This window comes from Boleophthalmus pectinirostris, unplaced genomic scaffold, assembly GCF_026225935.1.
Source record: "Boleophthalmus pectinirostris isolate CB_2022bp ecotype Guang Dong unplaced genomic scaffold, ASM2622593v1 HiC_scaffold_15, whole genome shotgun sequence".
Taxonomy (NCBI): domain Eukaryota; kingdom Metazoa; phylum Chordata; class Actinopteri; order Gobiiformes; family Gobiidae; genus Boleophthalmus; species Boleophthalmus pectinirostris.
Genome location: NW_026571070.1, coordinates 18,711,702 through 18,734,317, shown reverse-complemented (window position 1 = coordinate 18,734,317; position 22,616 = coordinate 18,711,702). Strand labels below are relative to the sequence as shown.

Sequence of the window (22,616 nt, the reverse complement as noted above, 5' to 3'; positions counted from 1 at the left end):
GAGTTTAAAAACACTTCCTGTATTACCACATGACATCACAAGGATTGAGTGTTTTTTAGTTTTAGAGAAGAATTCAACCTAAATATGCAGGGTATGAATCAAAACACAACTCCAGATATGTTTGTGATGAAGAAACAACATTATAACAGATCAGAAAATAGCGTAATCAAAGCCCTTTAAGAATTATCTTTTTAATTCCAAGCTCTTCTCATGGGAGAGAAGTAGAATCTCAGGTGTGCATCATTTGTAACTACAGTGGCAGCCTGACATCCTTCACCAAAAATATGAAAAGTCCAATATGGAGTTTTTCAGCACATACCAATATCCCATATGTGTCTTGCTCTTGCAGCTGATATTTCCCTAATATCAATATTTCGAAATACTGAAAAATTTGCTGGAACGGATATTGCCTTCCAAATATCGGTTTAGCCCACAGTCTGGTTGGACATGGATGTAATAACATTATTTACTGCTCACAGTCGGCCAAGAAAGTCTCAGTGTTTGATCTTTTATTAGGAGAAAGCTGTTCTGTCATTACTTGTGGGATAAGAAGACATTTAGATGAGTTGGGTCTAATTTTATTTTTGTTTAAAGGAAATAAATGCTATTTTTAGTCTCTGCACTGATATTGATTGGTATTAGCTGTCGGCAGACACTAAACCAAAGTATCAGAATTGGTATCGGAATTGAAAAAGCTGGATCACTGCATCCATCCCTAGTATTTGATGGCAAAACCTCAAAGTGAAGACATTTTTAAGTTAAGTTTACAAATTCACATTTGTGTTCTTCTTTTCCATTACAAATCATTAGATGTTCCATTACTGTTATATCACCCATTACTAGTAAAAATCAAGTTAAACAGGGTGGCAAATTTGAGTTCATTCAGCCAAAAGTAATGAAGCTGTGAAGCGAGCAACATTTGCTATTGGAGTAAGGGTAGAGAATGAGTTTTAAAAAAAGAAAAGAAAAGAAAAAAGCTGAATACCTTTATGGCTATACTATAGAGCTCTATAGACATGCCTCAGACAGACATCAAACCTGAAAAGGCTGTCAGGAAGCACAATAATGAGCTACACAAATGCTACTTTGGTGAAATAGCCTCAGTGCCCTTTAAAGGTCTGCTCTACAAACACACAGCAGGCGACTCCTCAGAAAACTCACGCCAAAGAAAACAACAATGTCCGGGACGCGCTCCAAGTCTGAGGCTAGTGAGCTCTACTGAAGATGGCCTAGATAACCCAAGACTGTGGCAATGAGGAGCTCCACTGCTACACACAGCCTCCGACCAAAACAAAGACACTGTACTGTTAACCATATCCTCCTTCAGGCTGAGTTATACAAACAAAATCAGGTTTTATAGAAGGTAGGATCAAATGAATTAAAATAACCAGGAATATTAATGGTAACACTTAGTAGGTAGATTATGCAACTTCTCTGCTGGAGGGTCCGATCTCCATGGAGACAAGAAGGTAGTGCCACTAGGCCAAGTTACAGATTCAGTGACAGAAAGATTGCACAGTATTTCTTTTAGCAAAACCAGATTAATCTAGAATTTTTTTAAATGCAAGTCTGCCATATAGTGCCATATAGATTATGACAAGGTAATATCCCTATGGAGACAAGCACGCGGTAAACCCTCCACCAGAAAAGTTGCACAGTGCACTAGTTGACAGGTAGTGAGGCTGGCACCACCTAGTGCCTCCGCTCGATTTCATTTCTCGCCAGCGACTAGGTCAGGAATCGGAAAACATTAAACGGTTTGCAAGATCTCAGAAGTTGTAGACCAGGCATGTCCAAACTATGGCCCGGGGGCCAAATGCGGCCCTCAGACAAATTTTTCTTGGCCCTCAGACTTCCAGGTGAATTGGGCCAAATTACCTTGCATCAATTAAAAAATATTTTTTTACTGCAACTTTTTTGAAAATCTACCTTGATAAAGCTCATATTTAATATTTAGTGTGTGGTTTTAAGGATCTTAGCATAAATAAAGACTGATGCCTTATTCTAACATGTTAAACATGCACATATTACAATTATTCACTGTACTGAGCATCAGTCTACAGCCCTTGATCGGCCCTCTGCTTCATCTGTGTTTAAATATGTGGCCCTTGATGAAAAAAGTTTAGACACCTCTGTTGTAGACTGTGCACCGGGCAATCAGCGAAGAGCTGTGAAGCCATGACTGGGTCCCAATAAACAAAGCAGTCGAGATGGATGTAGACGAAGCCATACATTCTTTGTTGGCAATGATTCCCGAGATCAAGAATTTAAAGCTGGAACAAAGAGAATGTTCTGTGAATTTTATCAAGGGGAAAGACATTATTGCCCTTCTTCCTACAGGATTTGGGCAAAGCTTAATATACCAGTTAGCCTCGTTACATACATAACAACCAAATAGCAGCGACTGGTTAAATAAAAAAAATATCCGCCTACCGTCAAGCAAACGAATCCTAATGCTGTGTGGTGAGATGGTTTCCACGAAGTGAAACTGGCTGATGAATCAGGCTACTAGTTGATAGGATCCATAGTAAGAAATAGAATGTGATGTCCTCAAAAGTCATGAGTTACAACAAAAATAGAGTTTCAGGGAGTTTTATTTGGGCCAAATTTGTTTATTGACTGATCAAGGACAAAACTGTGAAGAACTAGCAATAGGCGATAAAGATGGGGTGTGAAAGTCCTACCCAGAAGACAAGATACTGTATTTATAATTGTATAAAATAATATAGAATGTTATAAAGATGCCAGAATTGTAACACATTAATATTGTGTGTTTATAACGGTGTGTTTTTGAATGTCCTCAGATGAACTTAGTTAGGCTTAGTCTTTGGCCGCAAAATCCACTATGGCCTTCTTTATCCAGCCTTCAGGTCCACAGTCTGGCCTGCACCTCTTTCATTTTTCCCAAAAAATGAAGAATGTTTTGAAAGGACACTGTTTTGTAGTGTGGACACGCAGCTTTGGGGAAAAAGAACTTTCTCAACACACCTCGTACATGAAATTCTGCTACTGTAACTCAGGAGTTTGGATTGTGCAAAACAAGTGAGACAAAAGGTGTTGTGTGGCAATGGAAATACACAGGGATATAATGGAAATGAAACAAAGCAACAACACCCCTGGGACCCATATCTAAAATGCTGTCAGCAAATGCATTGTGTACAGCTATATGTTCCTACAGTATATCACACAACTGGCATCTTTGGACTATTTTCAAACAGAGAAATGCATGTCCTCAAACAAGGGCAAATCACAACTTGAAAGCTCCATGTGAACAAAATAAAAGTGTTTGTTCTACTTTTTCTAATTGTTTCTAGCATCTCTCAGTCACGTTGTCAAGGCTGCGACTCCCGCTTTTGAAACCCGCTGCCATGGAAGTAAAAAGGCACAGAAGAAGTAGAAAAGATATTCTCAAGTGGATTTTGTGTGAGCTTATTAAGACTTAAGATGTAATAGATGAGCCTGAATGGGCGTGTGAAGTGTCTGACCACGACTGGCTGTTATGAATCCACCAGATAGGTTCAGCATATGTTACTTGTGTCTCATCCAAAAACAACATTAAGACAAAGCATCTTAATAAATGAAGTCGCAGAGATGGCGGAAAGGGGTGCGGAGCAAAAACAGCTGGTTAGCCCTCTGCCAGTGCTTCATCTTTCTGTCATCAAGCAACGAGAGCCGATGGAGACAGAGTAATTTAATTAGCAGCACCCCCACATTATCGATGGATGACTGCGATGCCGTAGAACATCAAACAACTTTGTAAGATGACTTCAAAAAGAGGGGAGGGATCTGGTTTGGCTCTGGTTGTTGCGCACTTGAATTAAAGCACATTTTGAGAACTTTGGGGGAATAAGAATGAATCGTGGATAGGAGAGAGAGGGGGAAAATACATAATGAGGTCTTCCTTATTCCTCAAATTAAGGTTTCTGGTGGAGCGCTACCTTGTCTCCATGGAGATGTTATGGCTTTCCCTGGAATGCTCCATGGTATGACATTCATTACGGGTGTTTCTATTGGTCAAAAATACAATAATAACTTCGGTGAATAGGAGTGACTCTCTGCAGATCTGAACTGTATTGTAGCGTAGTGCTGTCACCGGCTTGTTTCCCTTGTTTAATCTATAATTTGGAACATTTGAGACAAAACAAAACACCTTCATGGAGATAAGCAGGTGGCGGACCCTACAACTTTGCAAGATGACTTCAAAAAGTATGGAGGAATCTGGTGTGGTTCTGGGTGTTGCAGACCTGAATGAAAACTTTGGGGGAATAACTCAGGAAAGTATGCATTGTGGATAAGAGAGAGAGGAAAAATATATAATGAGGTCTGCGGTGAAAGAAAAAAGGGACAGGCAGAGAAAATGGAGAGCAGGATTGCGAATGTTACTGTAGAAAATAGAACTAGAAAATGAGACGGAAAAGCGGGGAAGACAGGATGAGATGGAGGGCGAGCGGAGAGCAGACAGAAGAGAAGAGGAGAGGAGAGGGAGGAGACAGGAAAATGGAATATAAGGATCAGTAGCCACGTGTTTGTGATTAGCTGCCCAATCTCATGGTTGGGCACTTCGGCGTGGTATAGCGTGCATGATAGTGTGCCTGCTGGGGATTCACATACACACATTTTCAATACAAAAGATATTCATTGTTCTCTCCAGGTGCAGCGCTTTGTCCAAAACCTCTGTTACTTTCAGACACATTTTTGGTAAAAGAATTCGGAGTGAATCTAAGGCATTTACATGTTCAGTTTCCATGGTAATAGTGAGATGCACAAAGCACAACTGCAGCTGTGTTGTAATTGTGAGTTACAAATTTAAGTTCCAAACCAATTTTTTTGGCTATGTTCAAAAAAAGCAATTTCTTAGTATTTCAAATTCTTCTTTTTAAAAATGTTCTGCTTTGTGAGGTCCTAGTAGAAGTCGTGAGGGCTTGCATTGATATTAGTTAGACTGCTGACTTCACAACTGCAGTGCTTTCACATGAGAAATGGATAAAATTGCCCTATTACACGAGGTACCACCCAGTTTAGTAGATAATAAGATTCAATATGTGCTAAAATGGGATTATAAGAACGCCAAAGTGAGGTCTGAAGGTGTATTTTTCTCAGTGGTGACTTGTATTGTGTTGTGTGGATCAAAAACATGAAAAAAATTGGCATATTTTAAAAGTACAAAAAGTAACTTTTCTGCAGGGGAGTCTGGCACTTAACGTGGCTCACGCCAGATTGATGTGTATCACTCTGAATTGAGTCCTACATATTATCCATCTCTCACTGAAAGTGTTTAGAAAAAGGAGGGATTTGCAGCAGAATGCCTCGAGCTGATTGAGCGAAACACCTCGAAGTGCCCACCCACCATAGTTTCTTTTTAGCCAATCACTGCAAACCTCTCAAAATGCCATATCCAACTTGTGCCAGGCAAAACCAAAATAAATGTCATGCTGGAGAGGGAAGATTAAAGAAGAAGAAGAATTTTGCTGTTTTTGCAACATAAATTTGCGCATTAAGGACGTTATAAGCCCTATATCACCTAGGGAGGCCTAGGTTGTGTGTAGGTTGTCATAATGTTGCCTGAAACACCTCCTCGTGTGTATAGAAGCCCTGTGATTGAGCCGACCACTGTGGGGATCAAATTTAAATTGTACAGGGGAGAACCTCAAGATGGATTCTTGTGAGTTTGCAAACTCACAAATATCGCGAGAATCCATCCTGCTGCGCAAGGTTATCTGGCATAATTTTTTATTCCTCAAAAAATACCTTTGGCTGGGATAACTCTCCACAGATTTAAAGCTAAATAAGTTTAATGTCCTACTATGAAACTGCTTTATTTTGTGTTTTAGATGCCTTTAACAGCCTGTCACCTGTGTTGCGTGTTTCCTATGGCCCCTGACAAACTTATGTTTCAGGTAGTTTTCTAAATGCTAGGGGTTCATTTTATCATGGGAGTTTTGTTTTAATGTGTCAACTAACATAATGTTTGTCTCAAAGACGCCTCTGGCCACTACTGTTTTGTTTGGCTCTGTTTTTTTTTTCATTTAAGGGTTTTTTGTTGATTCATGTACTTTCTTATATTATCACTTTCCACAGTTCTGATTTAGCCCTGCGGATTAACCTTAGTTTTCCTGTGTTGGTTAGCCCTTTCCCCTGTACATATTTTAAACAGATTTTTGTTCCCCTAGGGCCTGGTGAAGCGTGGTTGCCTCACTTGGTGGAGGGTTGGTGGCAGAGTTCCCTACTTCAGGCCCATCACTCCTCAAGTGTTGTAGTATATGGTATATATGAGTGTGGTTCACGGAGCTCCAGTGTGTGCCCTAACCATATTTTATCATTTAAAGCTTATTTGTACCCTGTTTTAACTATAACCCCATACCGTATATATATTATATATATATATATATATATATATATATATATATATATATATATATATATATATATATATATATATATGTAAATCTTTTAAATCATCTCAGTTCCTCATTTTACCTACCATCTGCAGTTCTTACCTGTGTTTCAAGTGGCCCCTTTGGGTTACAGCTGGTATTGTTCGTCTATTTGTTAAATCAGCCCCCCGTTGTTCTGAGCTGAACGCCAGTCCCTCTTTATGGACTACAAACAGCGCTGTGATGTGCTCTCCTCAGCCATGTGCTGTTACGTCACTGTCTTTGATTAAAAATTAAAGCAGGGGCTGTAGCCTTTGGACATGGAGAGACGTGTTGAAGTAACCTTGGCTTGAACTGGTGGAAAAAGGGTTTTATAGCTGTCAAACCATCGCACTGCAGTTGGCACATTGTCTAGTGTTTACTTTGGAGATACGTAAACTTTAGCTTGACTTTTGTGACAGAGAAATCAATACACAAAGCCTACGCAGTCTTACTGGGATGGTTGTTCTGAAAGAAGTGTGCAAACAGTGAAAAAAAATAAAAATCTCAACCTATGCAAGCAATACAATCCAATATAACAGGAAGTTTGTTGTTAAGGAAATTTGCCAACCTGATTTCTTTTTTTTGGCCAACTCATTTAGCAAGTCTCAAATAAGGAAGATGTGTATTCAAAGCTGAGTCTACATTTTAGCAAATTACTTTCCGTCTTGTCTCTCTTGTGATAGATGGGTTTAACATTGGAGATAAGCAGGTGGTGGATCCTCCACTACAAATGTTGCGCAGTGCACCTTTAATGAAATGGATGACACCACTGTATTATTGAAAACTCATTATATGTATGAGTTTCTACCAATCAAAGACTCTTAATACAGTCTCTGTTCCACCCACAACCCCTTATACTGTAACATAATCAAAGTGCTTCTATAAGACACACTATGACACACATGTCCATTGCCAAAACCTATAATAGCTGTCAGCATTCACAATAACAGCCAGTGTCCCATTGATTATGTGCCTCTATGTTCCATAGCACAAGGCCATAGGAATAGATTGGCTCATCAGAACACACTCATGTGTGGGAGGTGGATGTGTGCTGGGATGTTTCAGTGCATTGGAATTCTCGAGTTTTCTTTTGTTTTGTTGTGACTATGCAGAGTGTTGCAGAGTATGTCTGAGTATTTGCTTCATTGTCCTTGAAAAAAACATGAAAGCAAGTGTTTACAAGTGAAGGTGTGTCTGGTGTGAGCTCAAACAGGGCACGGACTGTGTAATTAAGACAAGTGTTACTGTTGCAGCTAGAAAAAAGGTAACTTTTTAACTGTAAGAGGGCATATGGCCAAATGTTGTCTCCATGAAGATATAATGTTCTGCAAGTGTGGTCTTACCCATCCACTTATCCATTTTACAGGGGTATATTGATAAAAAAAATCTATTGAAAAAAATGCATCGCAATTGCCTCTGTTAGATTTGACTTGTAATTGGACCTGCCACCTGCTAGTTTGCAGAGGGATATGCATGTTTAATGCAGCACTGTGCAACATTTCTGGCAAAGTGGTAACATGTCCATGCAGAAAAGCAGGTGGCACACCCAGTTATCAGTAAAATTATATAGTAATCTTTAATCTTATCTTTTAAGACATACAAGAGACATACAAAAGGTTTTCCACCAGTTAGGCTGTCTCTGCACTTCCGATGGTCCCCAGTTCATGTGTAATGTTATTGCATTTCATTGTGCCTATCTTGTCGATTGATTAATCTTTTACATTGGATCCTGCTTACATTTTTTTCATAATGTGCTCCATTTGAATAGATTGGATGAGGAGCTCAGTCAGCTGGGAGCTTGGAATAGAGCCACTGCTCTTCCACATTACATAGCATTAAAGAGAATGGATGTGGTTCTGAATTCTGTCCCAAACACGGACACATTTTCTTTAATTTCCAAAATAATTTCACTTAGATGGGATATGAAAATTCCCATCTCATATAGTTCTCATAACAAGTTATTGTCATAGAAATGTATATTATTTTTGGTTAAAGGCCTTTATTAAGTATCCAACATAGAAAGGATAGATTTCTCTCCCACATCCCTTGTTGCATCTAATTTTAGCCTGGTGCACCTGTCATGTGCTGTGGCCCACCAGGTGATAACCCTGTATTTGAACACACAGTGATTACCCACAAGGCATTAAGAGAGCGGTCTTATCATGGCCCTTTCTGCTGTTGCTTTGACATGTATTTCTATGGCTATGATTCATGCGTAACTATTTTTGTGACATTTAAAACACTCGTCTCGATGTTGTTGCTCTAACCATTGGGCTGTCTGTCCTGTCTCTGCGGTGTCAGCCATATCACACAATCCAGATACGAGACAGAAAGCCGGGCTCACTAGAATGTGCTGGCTCCTAATTACAAGTCAAGAGTGACAAGTGGTGCATGGAGGAAGGAGAGCAGAGCACTTGGGTTTTGACAAAAATATTCAGAGCTAAATTCAGAAACAGTGAAATGTTGAAGTTTACATTTACAGCTGTGGCACCTGAAACTACCAAGAGCTGCCTCAACTGGATGTTTGAATGTAAAGGCGTAGTGTGTACTATTTGATAATGCATATATTTTCTTTTCTTTCTTAGTAGTTTGTCAGCCACGGTGCTATGCTATCCCATGTTTGTCAACCCGATACATCATGGGAACCTAATATAAAGGTACAGTGAACTTACCAGCATATAATTTAAATAAGGAGGCTGTTCAAAATGCAACAGGAAAAAGATGAAAATAAAATTCATTAAAACAGCAAATGAAGTCATGTTTATTTTTAAAAGCTACAGAACAATAGTAAATCTTATAGCTCCAGCTGGCGGTTTTGAGCTTGGTTCACATCAGCATGTAATTACAGGTACTTACAGTGGAATTGAACATCTAAACTCCTCCCACAACCACATTTCAAATACAGCTGCTTAATTGGGCAGGACCTGAAGGACTAAAGGGAAGAGTGAAGGTGAAGGAAGGGGCGGGTACTGAGAGTGTAAGAAGAATGTGAGATTGTTTTAACAGGTGTCCAAACTCCACCCCTTCAGCCAGATGTCTGTCAGTAGCAACAAGCGGCTGTAATCATGGCAGTTCTGCATGATGTCATGTAGCACGTGAAATTGTAGTGGCCACTGGAGTCAGCACACATGATTATTATTAATATTTTTATTTTTTTTACAGAAAGCTGCAAATATATAGCCAGGCTGGTGCCACGTAGTGCCTCCGCTCAATTCAAATCAACATTAGACGGTTTGCAAGAACCACAGAAGTTGTAGACCGCGCACCGGCCGATCAGCAAAAGGCTGTGAAGCCATGATGTCAAACTCAAGCGCCTGTCTGGGTACGTTTTGTGGTAAGCACAACAGTAAACAAAGTGGTCAAGATGGATGTAGATTCTGTGTTGGCAACGATTCCCAAGATTGAGGATTTAAAGCCGGAACGAGAGTCGAGCTGGAAGAGAATGTTTGGTGAATTTTATCTTGGGGAAAGATGTTATTGCCTTTCTTCCTATGGAATTTGGCACATTACATACGTCAGGACCAAATAGCAGAGACTGGTTAAATAAAAAAAAAGTATCCGCCTACTGTCGAGCGAACAAATCCTGTGAGGTCAGACGATTTCCATGAAATGAAACCGGCTGATGAATCAGGCTAGCAATTATAAGGTTTGTATTGGAATTGCCAAATAGGACTGGGAACGTACACATTATAACTACACCAGATACAGAGTTTAATAGAAAAAAGCTAAAAAGAAGAGCTGATTTAGTGCTTAGGTCAACTTTAAATGATAACCTTTTAATTATATGAATTCACTCAAGGCAATTTAGAACTCCAAATTATTAAGCTTTGTATAACTACAGTATAACAACAGTGTACCCCAACTACAAAGAAACCACAGCGGTACAGTCATCGCAACAGCTGTGTGATCAATATCTACTAAAAGTTCAGATAAAAATAGATGACATTATCCAATTCATTATTTTGTCTCTATCTGACATATCTAAATTGCTATGAGTTTTACACGGCTGCTGAGATCCTTTTAGGTCATTCAGGTTCAAATTTAACAAAATAACTATAAATGATGATCTCATTATTTGCCGCCATTGTCACCGCAGCTGCAGCATCTCTATATGACTGTAATGTACAAATGATTAATTGTATAAACATAAATTGCTGAGATTGTCTGGCACTGCTTCTGAGTCATGCAGATAATGACTATAGAAAAAAACAAACAAACAGAAGAAATGAAAAACTGAAGAAATAAAAGTGGTTTTGAGTGCAGCTGTGTGACTCTATGAAGCGTGTCAGTCTATAAGGGCTCAGGCATTAACCATCTACGGCGTCAATGGTAAAAATCATCTTTAAATATGTGCGCTCATGTACTTTGAGTTGTCTTTATTCATGTTGAAGGGTTAGGGGTGAGTGTACCTCCTCTCCTGTTGAGCTTGGCGTATCCCGGGGCGTATCCATTGGAGAACACAGAGGAGCTGGTGAAGGCTGTGTGCGACAATGGGGAGGCAAGGGGCTCGTCACACTTGTCTGAAAGAGGAAGAGAGGAAGAGAGGGGGAGAGGAAGAAGGGAAGAGAGGGGGAGAGAGGTAGCAAGAGAGGGGCAAGGTGGTAAAGGAGAGGAGGAAAGAGGAGAAAGAGGAAAAACAAAAAGGAATTGGTTAAAAAATATGCACTAACAAAGCATCACAACATTGAACAAATACTGTACTGCATTAGGAAAGTTAAAATCTAAAAATAACCCTTGAAAATGTAATACAGGAACAGCCAGAGATAGTGGCAAAAATGTGTGGGTGACTGGAGCTTATTCCAAGAACTGTGTGCATTAGCAGGGTGCACTCAATTTGTTGGCTAATTTGATGCTGGTCTAACACTTGCAGCATGAGTTCATTTGCATAAAAATGATATCTCCGTTTTAAAAAATTGTCCAAAAAATGATTTATTTTTGTTGCTATGGTCTACAAGTAATATTAGCAAAGATTTTAAGGGATTTGATAATTTAAGATTATTAAGATTAAGATTTTCTGGCACAAAAATAGATTGCATAATTGTCAGTGTGCGTCTTTGTTCAGAGAGCCCCCTACTGTGTTCAATAAATGTTACTAAAAATATAATATTACGAGCCAATACTGCAATACACGCTGTTATTTTGAAGCTGTTGTATCGTAAACAATAGGGCAGCAATGACAGCAAATCATCGTTCAGCACATTTCCAGGGTAAATCCATTGAACTGAAGTCATCACAGAAAGACATGAGAGCAGCAGTTTGAGGTCAGGGAGGATGGCCCCTTGGCACAGCTTTACCGAGGGGCCAGAGGGAGGCACAGATCAGCTCCTATCACTCTACAAATCAATCAAGAAGGGGTGACTTTTCACATGGTTACACCTGATCCAGTGGTTATACTTGGAAGGGTGACCAATTCTAAAAATGGCTTTTCAGTCTGGTGAAGTCAGTGGCTATATGTTTACAAGCACACCGGAAATCTGAATATTATCTGATTTCAGGAGTTATCAGATTATTGATTGTTCATATTGGTGCAGGTTTTGACAAAAGGAAATGGAAAAAGAAAATGTTAAATACTGAAACAGTGCTGTCCACATATGTCCAGCATGTCCACTCGGTAAGAAATTATTACAATATGCATCTCATGGTATGATATTTATTGCGATATTTTGAAGAGGCTAATTTTACTGTAGATAGGATACTTTTTTTTTTTTTTTTTAAATACCTTGACAAGATTTTGGTGTGAATTATTACCATCGTAATCCCAAGAAATCAAGCAAAAAACATATCTGCATATTGTCTGCGCTGAAATGAATCATGGGATATGTAGTTCCCAATGTTTATTAGCTAGTACTACTATAAAACAATGCATTTAAGCAAAAGAAACTTGTAATTCAACATAATGTACCAGCGGTATTATTGTGAGACTTTAGACGATACGATATCACCATATTTCAGTAACTGTTACATCCCTAATGTTCACTATGCCGAGGTCTGATTTCTTTACCACATTCACCAAAAATCTGATATAATTATTGTCTTATATTTGATTCACACATTTAACATTTAATCCTGCATATTTAGGCTGAGTTCTTCTCTCAAACAAAAAAAATACAGGAAGTGCTCTGTGTTTTGAAACTCAATGCACCTTCACTAGAATCATCAGAGAAAGAATTTAATGTAAAGCTGTTAACTACCACTACATGACATCACAATGTGGAACAGAGCATTTACAGAGTTGGAGATGTAGAAAGACTAATAATACAATATATCGGGTTACTCAAACGAGTATAAATGAAACAAAACACAGCACAACTCCAGGTATGTTTTTGAGCAGATAAACATTAAAACATGGCCTAAAGCTCACAAGAGTCAATTTAGCTTAACATAGGACCCTTTTACATTCGTTTTGATTTTCTATACCATGAAACATTGATTTTGTGTGGCTTCATAAATGCCCAGTATTTCTACTTGTCAGAATGGATGAAGTGTAAACCACTGAGTAGCCAAGAGGAAAATGGAAAGCAGATCAGCAGTGTTGCATCACTCAATCCAGGCTGACCTTGCTGCCAACCCACCAGGAACGGGACTCCAGCAGACCCCAGGCCAGAACACTGTAGCGGGCTGTAGTAGATCTAATACATGAATAAATACACAACTGGAAGCACTCAGACCAGGGACCTCCACTAAGGCATTAGCTATACTCTGCAATGGTAAATAGACTGTCATATTTCCAAATTCATGGGCAGGAAAAGCACTTTAAATTAAGATAACATTCTCCAATTCTGAATGATGGAAAGGTAGATACAGAGAGTAGAGAGCCAGGCAGGCACCACCTAGTGCCTCTGCTCAATTTCATTTCTCGCCAGCGACTAGGTCAGTAATCGGAATAGACGAAATGGTTTGCAAGAACCCTGGCAGTTGTAGACTGAGCACTGGCCAGTCAGCGAAGAGCTGTGAAGCCATAACTGGGTCCCTATTGTGGTACAGCACAACAGTAAACAAAGCGGTCGAGACAGATGTGGACGAAGCCATACAGTCTGAGATTGAGGATTTAAAGCTGGAACAAAGAAAATAGTGAATTTTATCAAGTGGAAAGACATTATTGCCATTCTTCCTATTGGATTTGGGAAAATCTTAATATACCAAATAACAGCGATTAGTTAAATTAAAAAAAGTACCTGCCTACCGTCGAGGGAACGAACAAAATGTCTTGCTCAAGGACACAGTTAGAATCAAAATGCTAATAATGCATAATAACGGCCATCTCTAGCTCACTGAAACTTGATTGAATATAATAAAAGTATAATTATATATACTATAATTATCTTTTTCTACATTTTCTTTTCTTCTCTGTACTTAATTTATCTGACAATATTCCAGATTGTTCTACATTGAAAACATGTCATTTCATTGTCTTGCTGATTGACCTTTCCTGAAACTTTAACCCAAACCCAACCAGCCCTTTTTCAGCTACCTCCCTCTTCACCTCACTGCCCAGCTCCAACGTACCCATGTAAGAATACAAATCCACGCCACATTCAATTCTTTTACTCCACAAACGCATCAAAGTCTTCTACTACATTAGGTCTCACACAGGGCTATTGTGAGTGGTCGGTCAGAGCGGGGCTAAGACACAGTCCCTATCTCCTGACAGGTGGCACTATCAAAGCCTGTGTGCGCCAAGTATGTCATTGTTTTTATCTGCCCCACTGTTTGGGAGCAGCGGGGTGGTCCTGCCGCACTGTGGGGGGCACGCAAAGAAAAATCAAACATAATTAAATTCAGAGTTGAAAAGGGTAACGAAAATGTGTTTGTGTGCAAGTATAAGTAACAAAGACAAACATTTAAGCAAGTAAAATGTACAAGTAATTGCAAATATACAAACGCCTACAGGAAAATATAGCAAGGTACATGTTTAAAACAATAAAAATGACTTAAAATCGATGGTTAAAATAATGAAATAGCACGTCTAATGTAAATGCTGAAGCACTCAGGTCTTTAACAAGCCTTCATTAGTGCATACTATTGTTGTGTCCTTGGGCAAGACACTCACTTTGCCTATGTATGAATTGAGAAAGTGATGCAGCTACAATCTTATGACCTTATTGCATAAATATAATAAAAAATCTCCCCACTATTGCAAAGAAAAAGTATTCTGAACCCCAAATATATATGTTCTAGCTATCATATATTCAACAATAAGTCAATATTGTAATTATCATGATAAGTAATGACAGAAAACTCTTCACTCGTAGTCATTTGGGTAAGTTGTGATTCATGCGATGCACCCTTGGGTACATTTTAGCTGCATGAAAATCCAGACGGAATAGACTGTAGCCTCAGCATTGACATGTGAATAGTTATTTTGTGTTTTGACAGCTGATACACTCTAGTTCTCCTGTATAAACATCCCAACATAATGAGCGCCCTGGCCACTGACCCAGAGCTGGCACAGTGGCACATCCGCTAGCAGTCATTAGCTAACTGGCACACGGGCACTGGACTGACTCGAATTCACTGGAGGGTACTGTCAGGAGAAATTGTCCAGTACAGGATTTCTTTATCGCAAAATACATTTAGACCTTGTCAGAGATTAAGCGTGTCGTGTCATCCTTACTTTTCTATTACATTTGAGGGATCCCAAATGTTAGAGCACATATCCTTATTACATAGTTAATGATCAAAATTCTTGTTTACAAATATAGGGTTGCATGAACTATCAATTTAAAGTTAACTTTTGTGCGCTTTAAGATATGTTATAATGCTGTTACCTCCTCAAAAACATACCTGGAGTTGTGTTTTGTTTCATTCACACATTTGAGTTAGGGCTGGGTATCATTAAGAAGTTGCCGATATGACACATGCCTTGATACACAGGCCACGATATGACACACATCTCGATACAGTGCAGTTTTGATTCAATACGATATATTTCAAATCGAATCAATACGGTTCAATAAAAATAACAGCTAAATCGTGGCTGTGATAGTTTAAGTCTGTTAAACGACATGTTAAATCACTTTTTATACAAAGTTAATATGAAAAAACACCTATTTTAATCCTCAAAACACTGAATATGTCAAATGTGTTGCATAAACCAGTTTCCTTCCTCTGAACAAGCAACAAAACTGTAGCACTGTAACAAAATAATTGAGTAAAATGTACTAAAATATACTCTTGGCAATATATTGATACAGCAGCCCATGATATCGATACTGTATCATCACATTAAACGATACGATATAACGATATTTTGATATTTTTGCACACCCCTAGTTTGAGTAAGCTTTTATTATGTGTCTGTCTACACCTCCAAAGGTCGAAATGCTCTGTTGTACCTTTACCTTTACCTTGTTCAGCATGGATTGTCAATTCCAAGCTAAAATTACTGAAATGATTCTAGTGAAGGTGTCTGCAGTTTAAAAACACAGGGGAGCACTTCCTGTATTACTACTTGATATCTCAAGGTGGAACAGTATTTTGTGTTTGAGAGAAGAATTCTGCTAGCTTTGTGTGTTAAACATGTGTGAATGAATCAAAATAAATCTACTACATAGTAAAGTATGTTTTTGATGAGGCAACAGCATTATAACATCAATCTGACAATAGTGTCATAAAGACCCTTTTTAGCTAATGTCTTTTATTCACAGTGGTTTAGAAAAATGGTCAGACAAATGTACGTACCTAATAACCAGCCAAAATAAGCCAATTTTTTTCTGCTACAGGGGTCAGTAATGGAACAACAACTCAAATATCTGAGCATACATCTGGGAAATGTATGGCTTTGAGATGCCATGAATAAAGCATTAACCCTAAAACTAAAAGATCCCATGTTCAAGGCCAGGTCTGTTTATCTTTACTATAAAACAGGGCATAACCTTGGTATTGATACGCACTGTCTGGATCTTTCTGGTTACTTATATTTTATTTACCGGACCACCATGCTTTTTGATGTGTCCCTATTGGTTTCCAGTGTAGAATTACAGACTCCAGGCAGGGAATAATATAATACAAGAGGGAAGTTAATGGAGAGAAAGTGGATTGTCGAGGAATGGGGGTGAGAAAGCGTGAAGGAAAATACTAGTGGTGATCTCTGGAGGGTCGAGTTATTTCCAGTGGGTCCTCTTAGGTGGTGGAGAAAAGTAATTTTACTGATAAAACAATCATACATTATACCTGTAGTCACAGGGTCATGACCTCTTTCAAATACTGAAAAACAAACTCAGTAGAACAGTGGCTGCGTTAGCTGAAACAACATGCTCTAGAGACAGTTTCTTGTAATAAATCATAAAAATACTAATACAAAAATATAAATGACATACATTATTTATACATAAGTTATAGTGTAATTGTAGGTAAGATATTATTGACATACCTTGGATTGAAAATGACTAATATTACCACTACACTCAGAGTAAATGTACCATACAGTGTAGCTGTGAATCCGTAGATATAGTGTAATATAAAAGTGTCCACCCGTGACAGTTTAACATTGAGGTCACTAAACTGCTGTCCCATAATTCCTTGCACCTATTCCCTTGAAGCTCTGACACACACATGTTGGTAATGGTGGTCATTATTCTCAGGCCTCATGCCATGAATCAGATTCATGATGTCATGGCTTGCTTCTATGCATTATATGTGTTCAATATTTCTTCACATATTATTACATTATTGTTCCCACAGGATTTGGTGAATAAAAATTCTATGTTTTTTCATGAATTTAATGGGCATTAGCTAGAAAATATAAATGAACAATTTACTTCACTACTAGGTTGTAATATTTAAAACATTTAATAACTTCTGAGGAACCAAATAAGGTCTGCCTGCCCCTAGTACACAGGGATAAGAATGACTACAAATAGTTTTACACCTACACTTGACACTGGAAAAAAGACTGCACAATTTCTTTTGTTTCTTTTTTTTTACCTTCAGAGTAAAATATTTATACTGCACAATGTTTAAACATCAGTGCACATTTGTCATTAAAGGTGCACCGTCTAACTTTTCTGGTCCACAACCTGTATGTCCCCATGGAGATGTTACTGCTATGACAAGAATGTTCTTCTGGCATTAAACTAATCTCTTTTCAAGGAGAAAAGCAAGTGGAGCTACAAGACCATGTCACAGGTCAGGTCTGTAGAAAGGAGAGTCTGTTCAATATAAAAATGCATGTTCCTACAGAGACAATCAAGCCTAACCTTACACCTCAATACCCCCTCTTTAAGGCAGACATTTTGAATGTTTTTTTCTTCTCAGGGACTACATTATTTTGCTCACTCAACAAATAGATTTTGTTTAAAAAAGACAATAACAACAAATGGTTTACATTCATCTAGCTTGTCTTGAGTTTGCTGGACGCCTTGAGCCCTGTGTTGACAGATGAAACGACTGAGTAAAACTGAAGGGCTAAACTATAACAGCCTCCATCAAACTAGTTTAAGTGCTGTCGTAAAAGAGAATGCGTCCAGGCTTATAAATTTGACATGGACGTATATCAAGAATGTTGGACTACAAGAAATCTTAATGAAAAGACCATAGAGTTAGCAGTACAATATATCAGATGCCCCAGCACCTTCCTAAATGGGTGGACTTTTAAAAGCAGTCTTGCAATCTGTGTTTGGCTTCAGCTTTGAAATTACAAGCAATAAATCTCCACCATGTCCGTTTTCCTTGGTTATTTCGGCCCTTAAGGAATTCTGCTTTAGCAACAATAGTAATAGACTTGGATGATGTATAGTTCACAGATGATGAGAAGGGAGTTTTTCTGCAGTTAAGTTCTTAATGGTTTGGGGAAATGGTCTTATAAGAAAAACATATTTGTGTGACTTCACTATCAATACATCATCAGCAGACAATTTGCATCTAAACTTTTTTATGTTTTAGCTGTACACCAGTTGTCTCTCCTATTAGAATCCTCAAATACTCCAGGCTTGGGAGCAGTGTAGTGAGTCATTTACCTTAGATTAAAGCTGTAGCATGTAAACTTTTCTAGAGAGTATGCCATCTTTCCTGTCTCCATGGAGATGATTTTGCTTTGCCTGGAAAATGTTTTACAGTATGGCATTAACCTGATCTATCTATGCATGTACTCACACAAAACATGCATGCAAGGGCGGGGCGATATGAAAAAAACAAACAAAAATGAATAAACATTTTTTTCCCCCATATTGATTTGATTTCCTTTCATCTTATTGAAAACAAAGACAGGTGGACAAAGGTGTAGCGCCAATTTCTGGGCCCCAGGTTCAAATAATCTTGGCTGGCCCACACAACACGCCAGTTTATGAACAATGCATATTAGAAGTCTTTGTGACGCACCCCTTGTCTCACTGGGCCCTGGATAAACAGAACCCTTTACTCCCCAGTTTGACACCCCTGCAGGTGGACCTCTGGAATCAACTACAGTTTTTATTTTGTGTTGATAGGAGCAATAATTCAAGAGAAATCCACATTTATATATTTGTATATTAAGCCTAAAAACATGCGCACAACTGATTAAAATGCTCTTGTCTTATCATCAAGATGGACCAAAGTTTGGATCTATCAATGTCTGGATTTTTGGCACAGCCCTAATACGTCTCCACAGATCTGAGCCTCCATGAAGATAACTTTAATGCCGTACTTAAACTTTCCGGTCGAATTGACATGATCTCCATGGAGACAAACAAGTGATGCTTGACTAGGCATGTTACATAGTGCACAGTGTAGGTAAAATATTTCAGAATTGCCAGCATTCTGTATTGGCATCTATTACTGTACTGCATCTGTGTGGCTGCATCTTTAGCCAGTGGTCATTACTGTTGAAATCTAATCTAATTACAGAGCTAAGCGTGTTACATGCATGGATAGATATTGCTAACACCGCACACACACGCTTAATGTCTCATGTAAACTGCAGCTTCCACATGAATGAAAACAAACACGCTTGGGTAGAGTGACAGTGACGCATCTGCTGTTTGCCCATGTCTGCTTGTATGTTCAGGTACTTGAGGGCAAAAAGTGACTACAATATCCAAGAGCAAATGTCATCCTTTTCACTGGGGAGCGGGGACAGATGGTTTTACACAAGCTGATAAGAGAAACAGAGAGAAGCAGACAGAGGAAGAAAGAGATAAGATGAAGAGGTAAGAAAAAGGAGTACGAAGCAAACAAAATATGATTCTTATAGTGGCCTTTTTGGGTTAGAATTCAAATAAGCAGGATATGGGAAAATACCAAATGTAATATCTGGCAACCATAGAGACTAGGGCTGTAATGATATCCAAGTCTCACGATACAATATCATGTTATGAACAACACAGTACGATATTTATTGCAATATCGTGGGAAAGCTCACAATATGCTGGTGTGGCTCATGATTCAGAATGTAACAATATCCAAATCTCTCTGTACGATATTTTCACTATATACATCTCACGGTACAATATTAATTGTGATATTTTGTGAAGGCTAACAAAACTGTTAATATGCTACTTTTTCCTCTTAAAACGCTTTGACAAGACTTAAGAATAAGGACTTAAACGTGATTAGAACTGTTATTTCTTCATGTAGTCTGCACTGAAATGGAGCAAAGGATCATGGTCTATGTAGTTCCCGCTGTCTATTGCTGCACCATAACTCTTAATTTAAGCAAAGAGACTTGTAATTCGATATATTGTGACGGTTAACGATATTATTGTGAGAACTTTGACGATACAATAGCATGATATTTCGGTTATTGTTACATCCCTAATAGAGACATCCATATGATCAGGTGTTACATTATGTCAGTGTAAGTTTGTCATTCATAATTACCATAGTTTTGATTATTACATTTCAAAATCTGCAATTGTTTTTGAATTTATCATGCATCCCATTATGTTATCTTGACAGGCCTACTTCCCTATGCATTCTAAAACACATTTTGTTAGATGGGAACTATAAAGAAGCAACTGCCAGGAAAAGACAATTTAATCCAGTCATATTGTTTGTGACTCATAGTTGAAAATGGGGTACAGGCCCGTTAAGTTTTGTAGATGTGCTGACCGAATGCCATCACAAATTGGCCCTTATTCCAAACTCAATGAAAACAGTTCCTTTCCTGTCTAATATTACACCCACTAGTCACTACTAGATATACATCACCCAAAATAAAGTTATGCATGATCAGTACTGTTGTCAGAGCTTTACACATCCCAGAGCTAAGACAGAAATGGAACTTCAAACCACTGTGCAAATAATTACACTGTAGTCTCCCACTCTATAACACAGCAAACAATACTGATAGTGACAAGCATTGTTTCTGTAATGTTACAAGAATATAAAACAATGCGGTTGGAGGCCCTGTCATAGCAGCATGTTCAGAAGTCTCATGTTGTCAAGGCATTGTCATGGCGTTGTCAAGGCGGTCCACTCCATAACACTGAAGACTGAAGTTTGGGGACTTGGGGGCTTTTTCTAGACTCCAGTCATGAACGCAGCACACGGGCTGTCAAAGTGCCACAGATGCAAGAGGAGCAGAGCACCTCTCCACACCACCGGACCAAGTCAAGATCCACGACGCTGGGTTTGGACAGGAGAAATCAAACTGCAGCGTTTTCATTTATTTTGTTTATTTGATCCAGCATGTACAAGCTCATGAGTTTTGGTATAGCTTTTAAAAAGAATTAGAACTGCATGTTTTATGGGAGACTGGAAATCCAATAAGGTTTTTTGTATTCTCTCAGAAACAATAATTAGTATGTTTAATTATACTAGTCTACAGATTTCTTTATACATTTTCATAGTGTTTAAAATAATTAGGCAAACAGCAGGTTTACTGTCTCAAGCTTTTACAGTGCAAATTATATTAGTTAGCACTGAGATAATGTGGCTCTTTGGAATAACAGAACTATACACACAACGTTAAAGGTGCGATATGTCACTTTTCTAGGAGCGTGCCACCTGCTTGTCTCCATGGGGATGTTATTGCTTTGCCTGTAATGCCCCACAGTACGGCATTAAACATATCAAAGCAGAGAGAGAGAAGTGGTCAGGTCACTTACCATTTTCTAGGTATTTTTAGGTAATAAAATCAATAACATCTCCATGGAGACAAGTTACTTCCCCAGTAAAGTTACACAGTGCACCTTTAACTGGCACACTATTGTTTTACAGTAGAAAGAGTCAGTGCAGGTGGAGAAGCAGAGCCAAACTTAACAGTGTTTTGCAGGAGTACCTTGTCTCTCCAGTGACCCCAAGCCCAATGCAATATTTATAAACTTCATTTGCTCCATCTCCATCCAGATTTTGGTTGGAGTACTTGTGTCCTAGAGAGATTTTCAGGAGGATTTGGAGAATAGCGGTATAAGGCTGAAAAGGTACATGTCATCTGTATTCAGTATGTACTCTGTATGTATGAAGGGGGAGTAGCAAAGGCAGCCAAATACTGCATATTTAATATACAGTACAACTTTGCTCTTTGTTGCCAAGGCACTGCAAGCTCTGTGAATGTGGAGCCAATAATAGCAAGGCCGATGTAATGCCTTTAAGTCCGCAGAATCGTTATAATAAAATGTACCTGCCTCAAGTTGTTAGGTATTGTCAGTAAAGTTGTCAGTGAATAAAAAAGTACTGCAAGGTTATCAGGATGGATAGAAAATAACCTGCCTTGTCCAAAAAGACACAATGATAAAAGTTTTACTAATACATACTTAAGTATGTATGTAATAGTTTTGGTCACGAACACAGCAACAGTATATGAACTTTTAAGAGCGAGGATTGAATTGTCAACTTGCGGAAAATAATTAAAAGAATAAATCTGCGCATTATGTAACCACCGACTTGTCATGATGGAGATGTTATTGCTTTGCCTGGATTGATCCACATTATTATAACTCCATTACAGTTGTTTTTATTGCTAAAAAATACCTGGGAAAACATGCACTCATAATATAAGTTTAGTCTCCTCTCCATAGACCCGACTTGGAGAGATCACCTGCTCGGCTCTACAGAGACAAATACATTTAATAGAACCCTGTGGAAAATTCTAGACAAAGCAATAACATCTCACTGGAGACAAGCAAATGGTGAATCCTCCACCAGAAGAAGTAGCTGTTTAAATAACAAAGGCACAAGAAACTCTTTCCCAAAGTTTCCCAAGTTTTTTTTAAACCAAATTTGAGGTTGAAAGATGAAAGTGTAGTGATGCAAGAGTATTATCATTTAGACTTAGACACACTT

The 22,616-nt window shown here is 38.5% G+C and overlaps 1 protein-coding gene across 1 annotated transcript in view; it reads right to left on the bottom strand.

Moving 5' to 3' along the window:
- cntnap2a (contactin associated protein 2a) overlaps positions 1–22,616 on the bottom strand; it is a 269,259-nt gene that overhangs the window by 232,881 nt on the left and 13,762 nt on the right. The window contains 1 exon segment of the mRNA XM_055151264.1: positions 10,826–10,957. Coding sequence (XP_055007239.1) covers positions 10,826–10,957 — 132 coding nt within the window.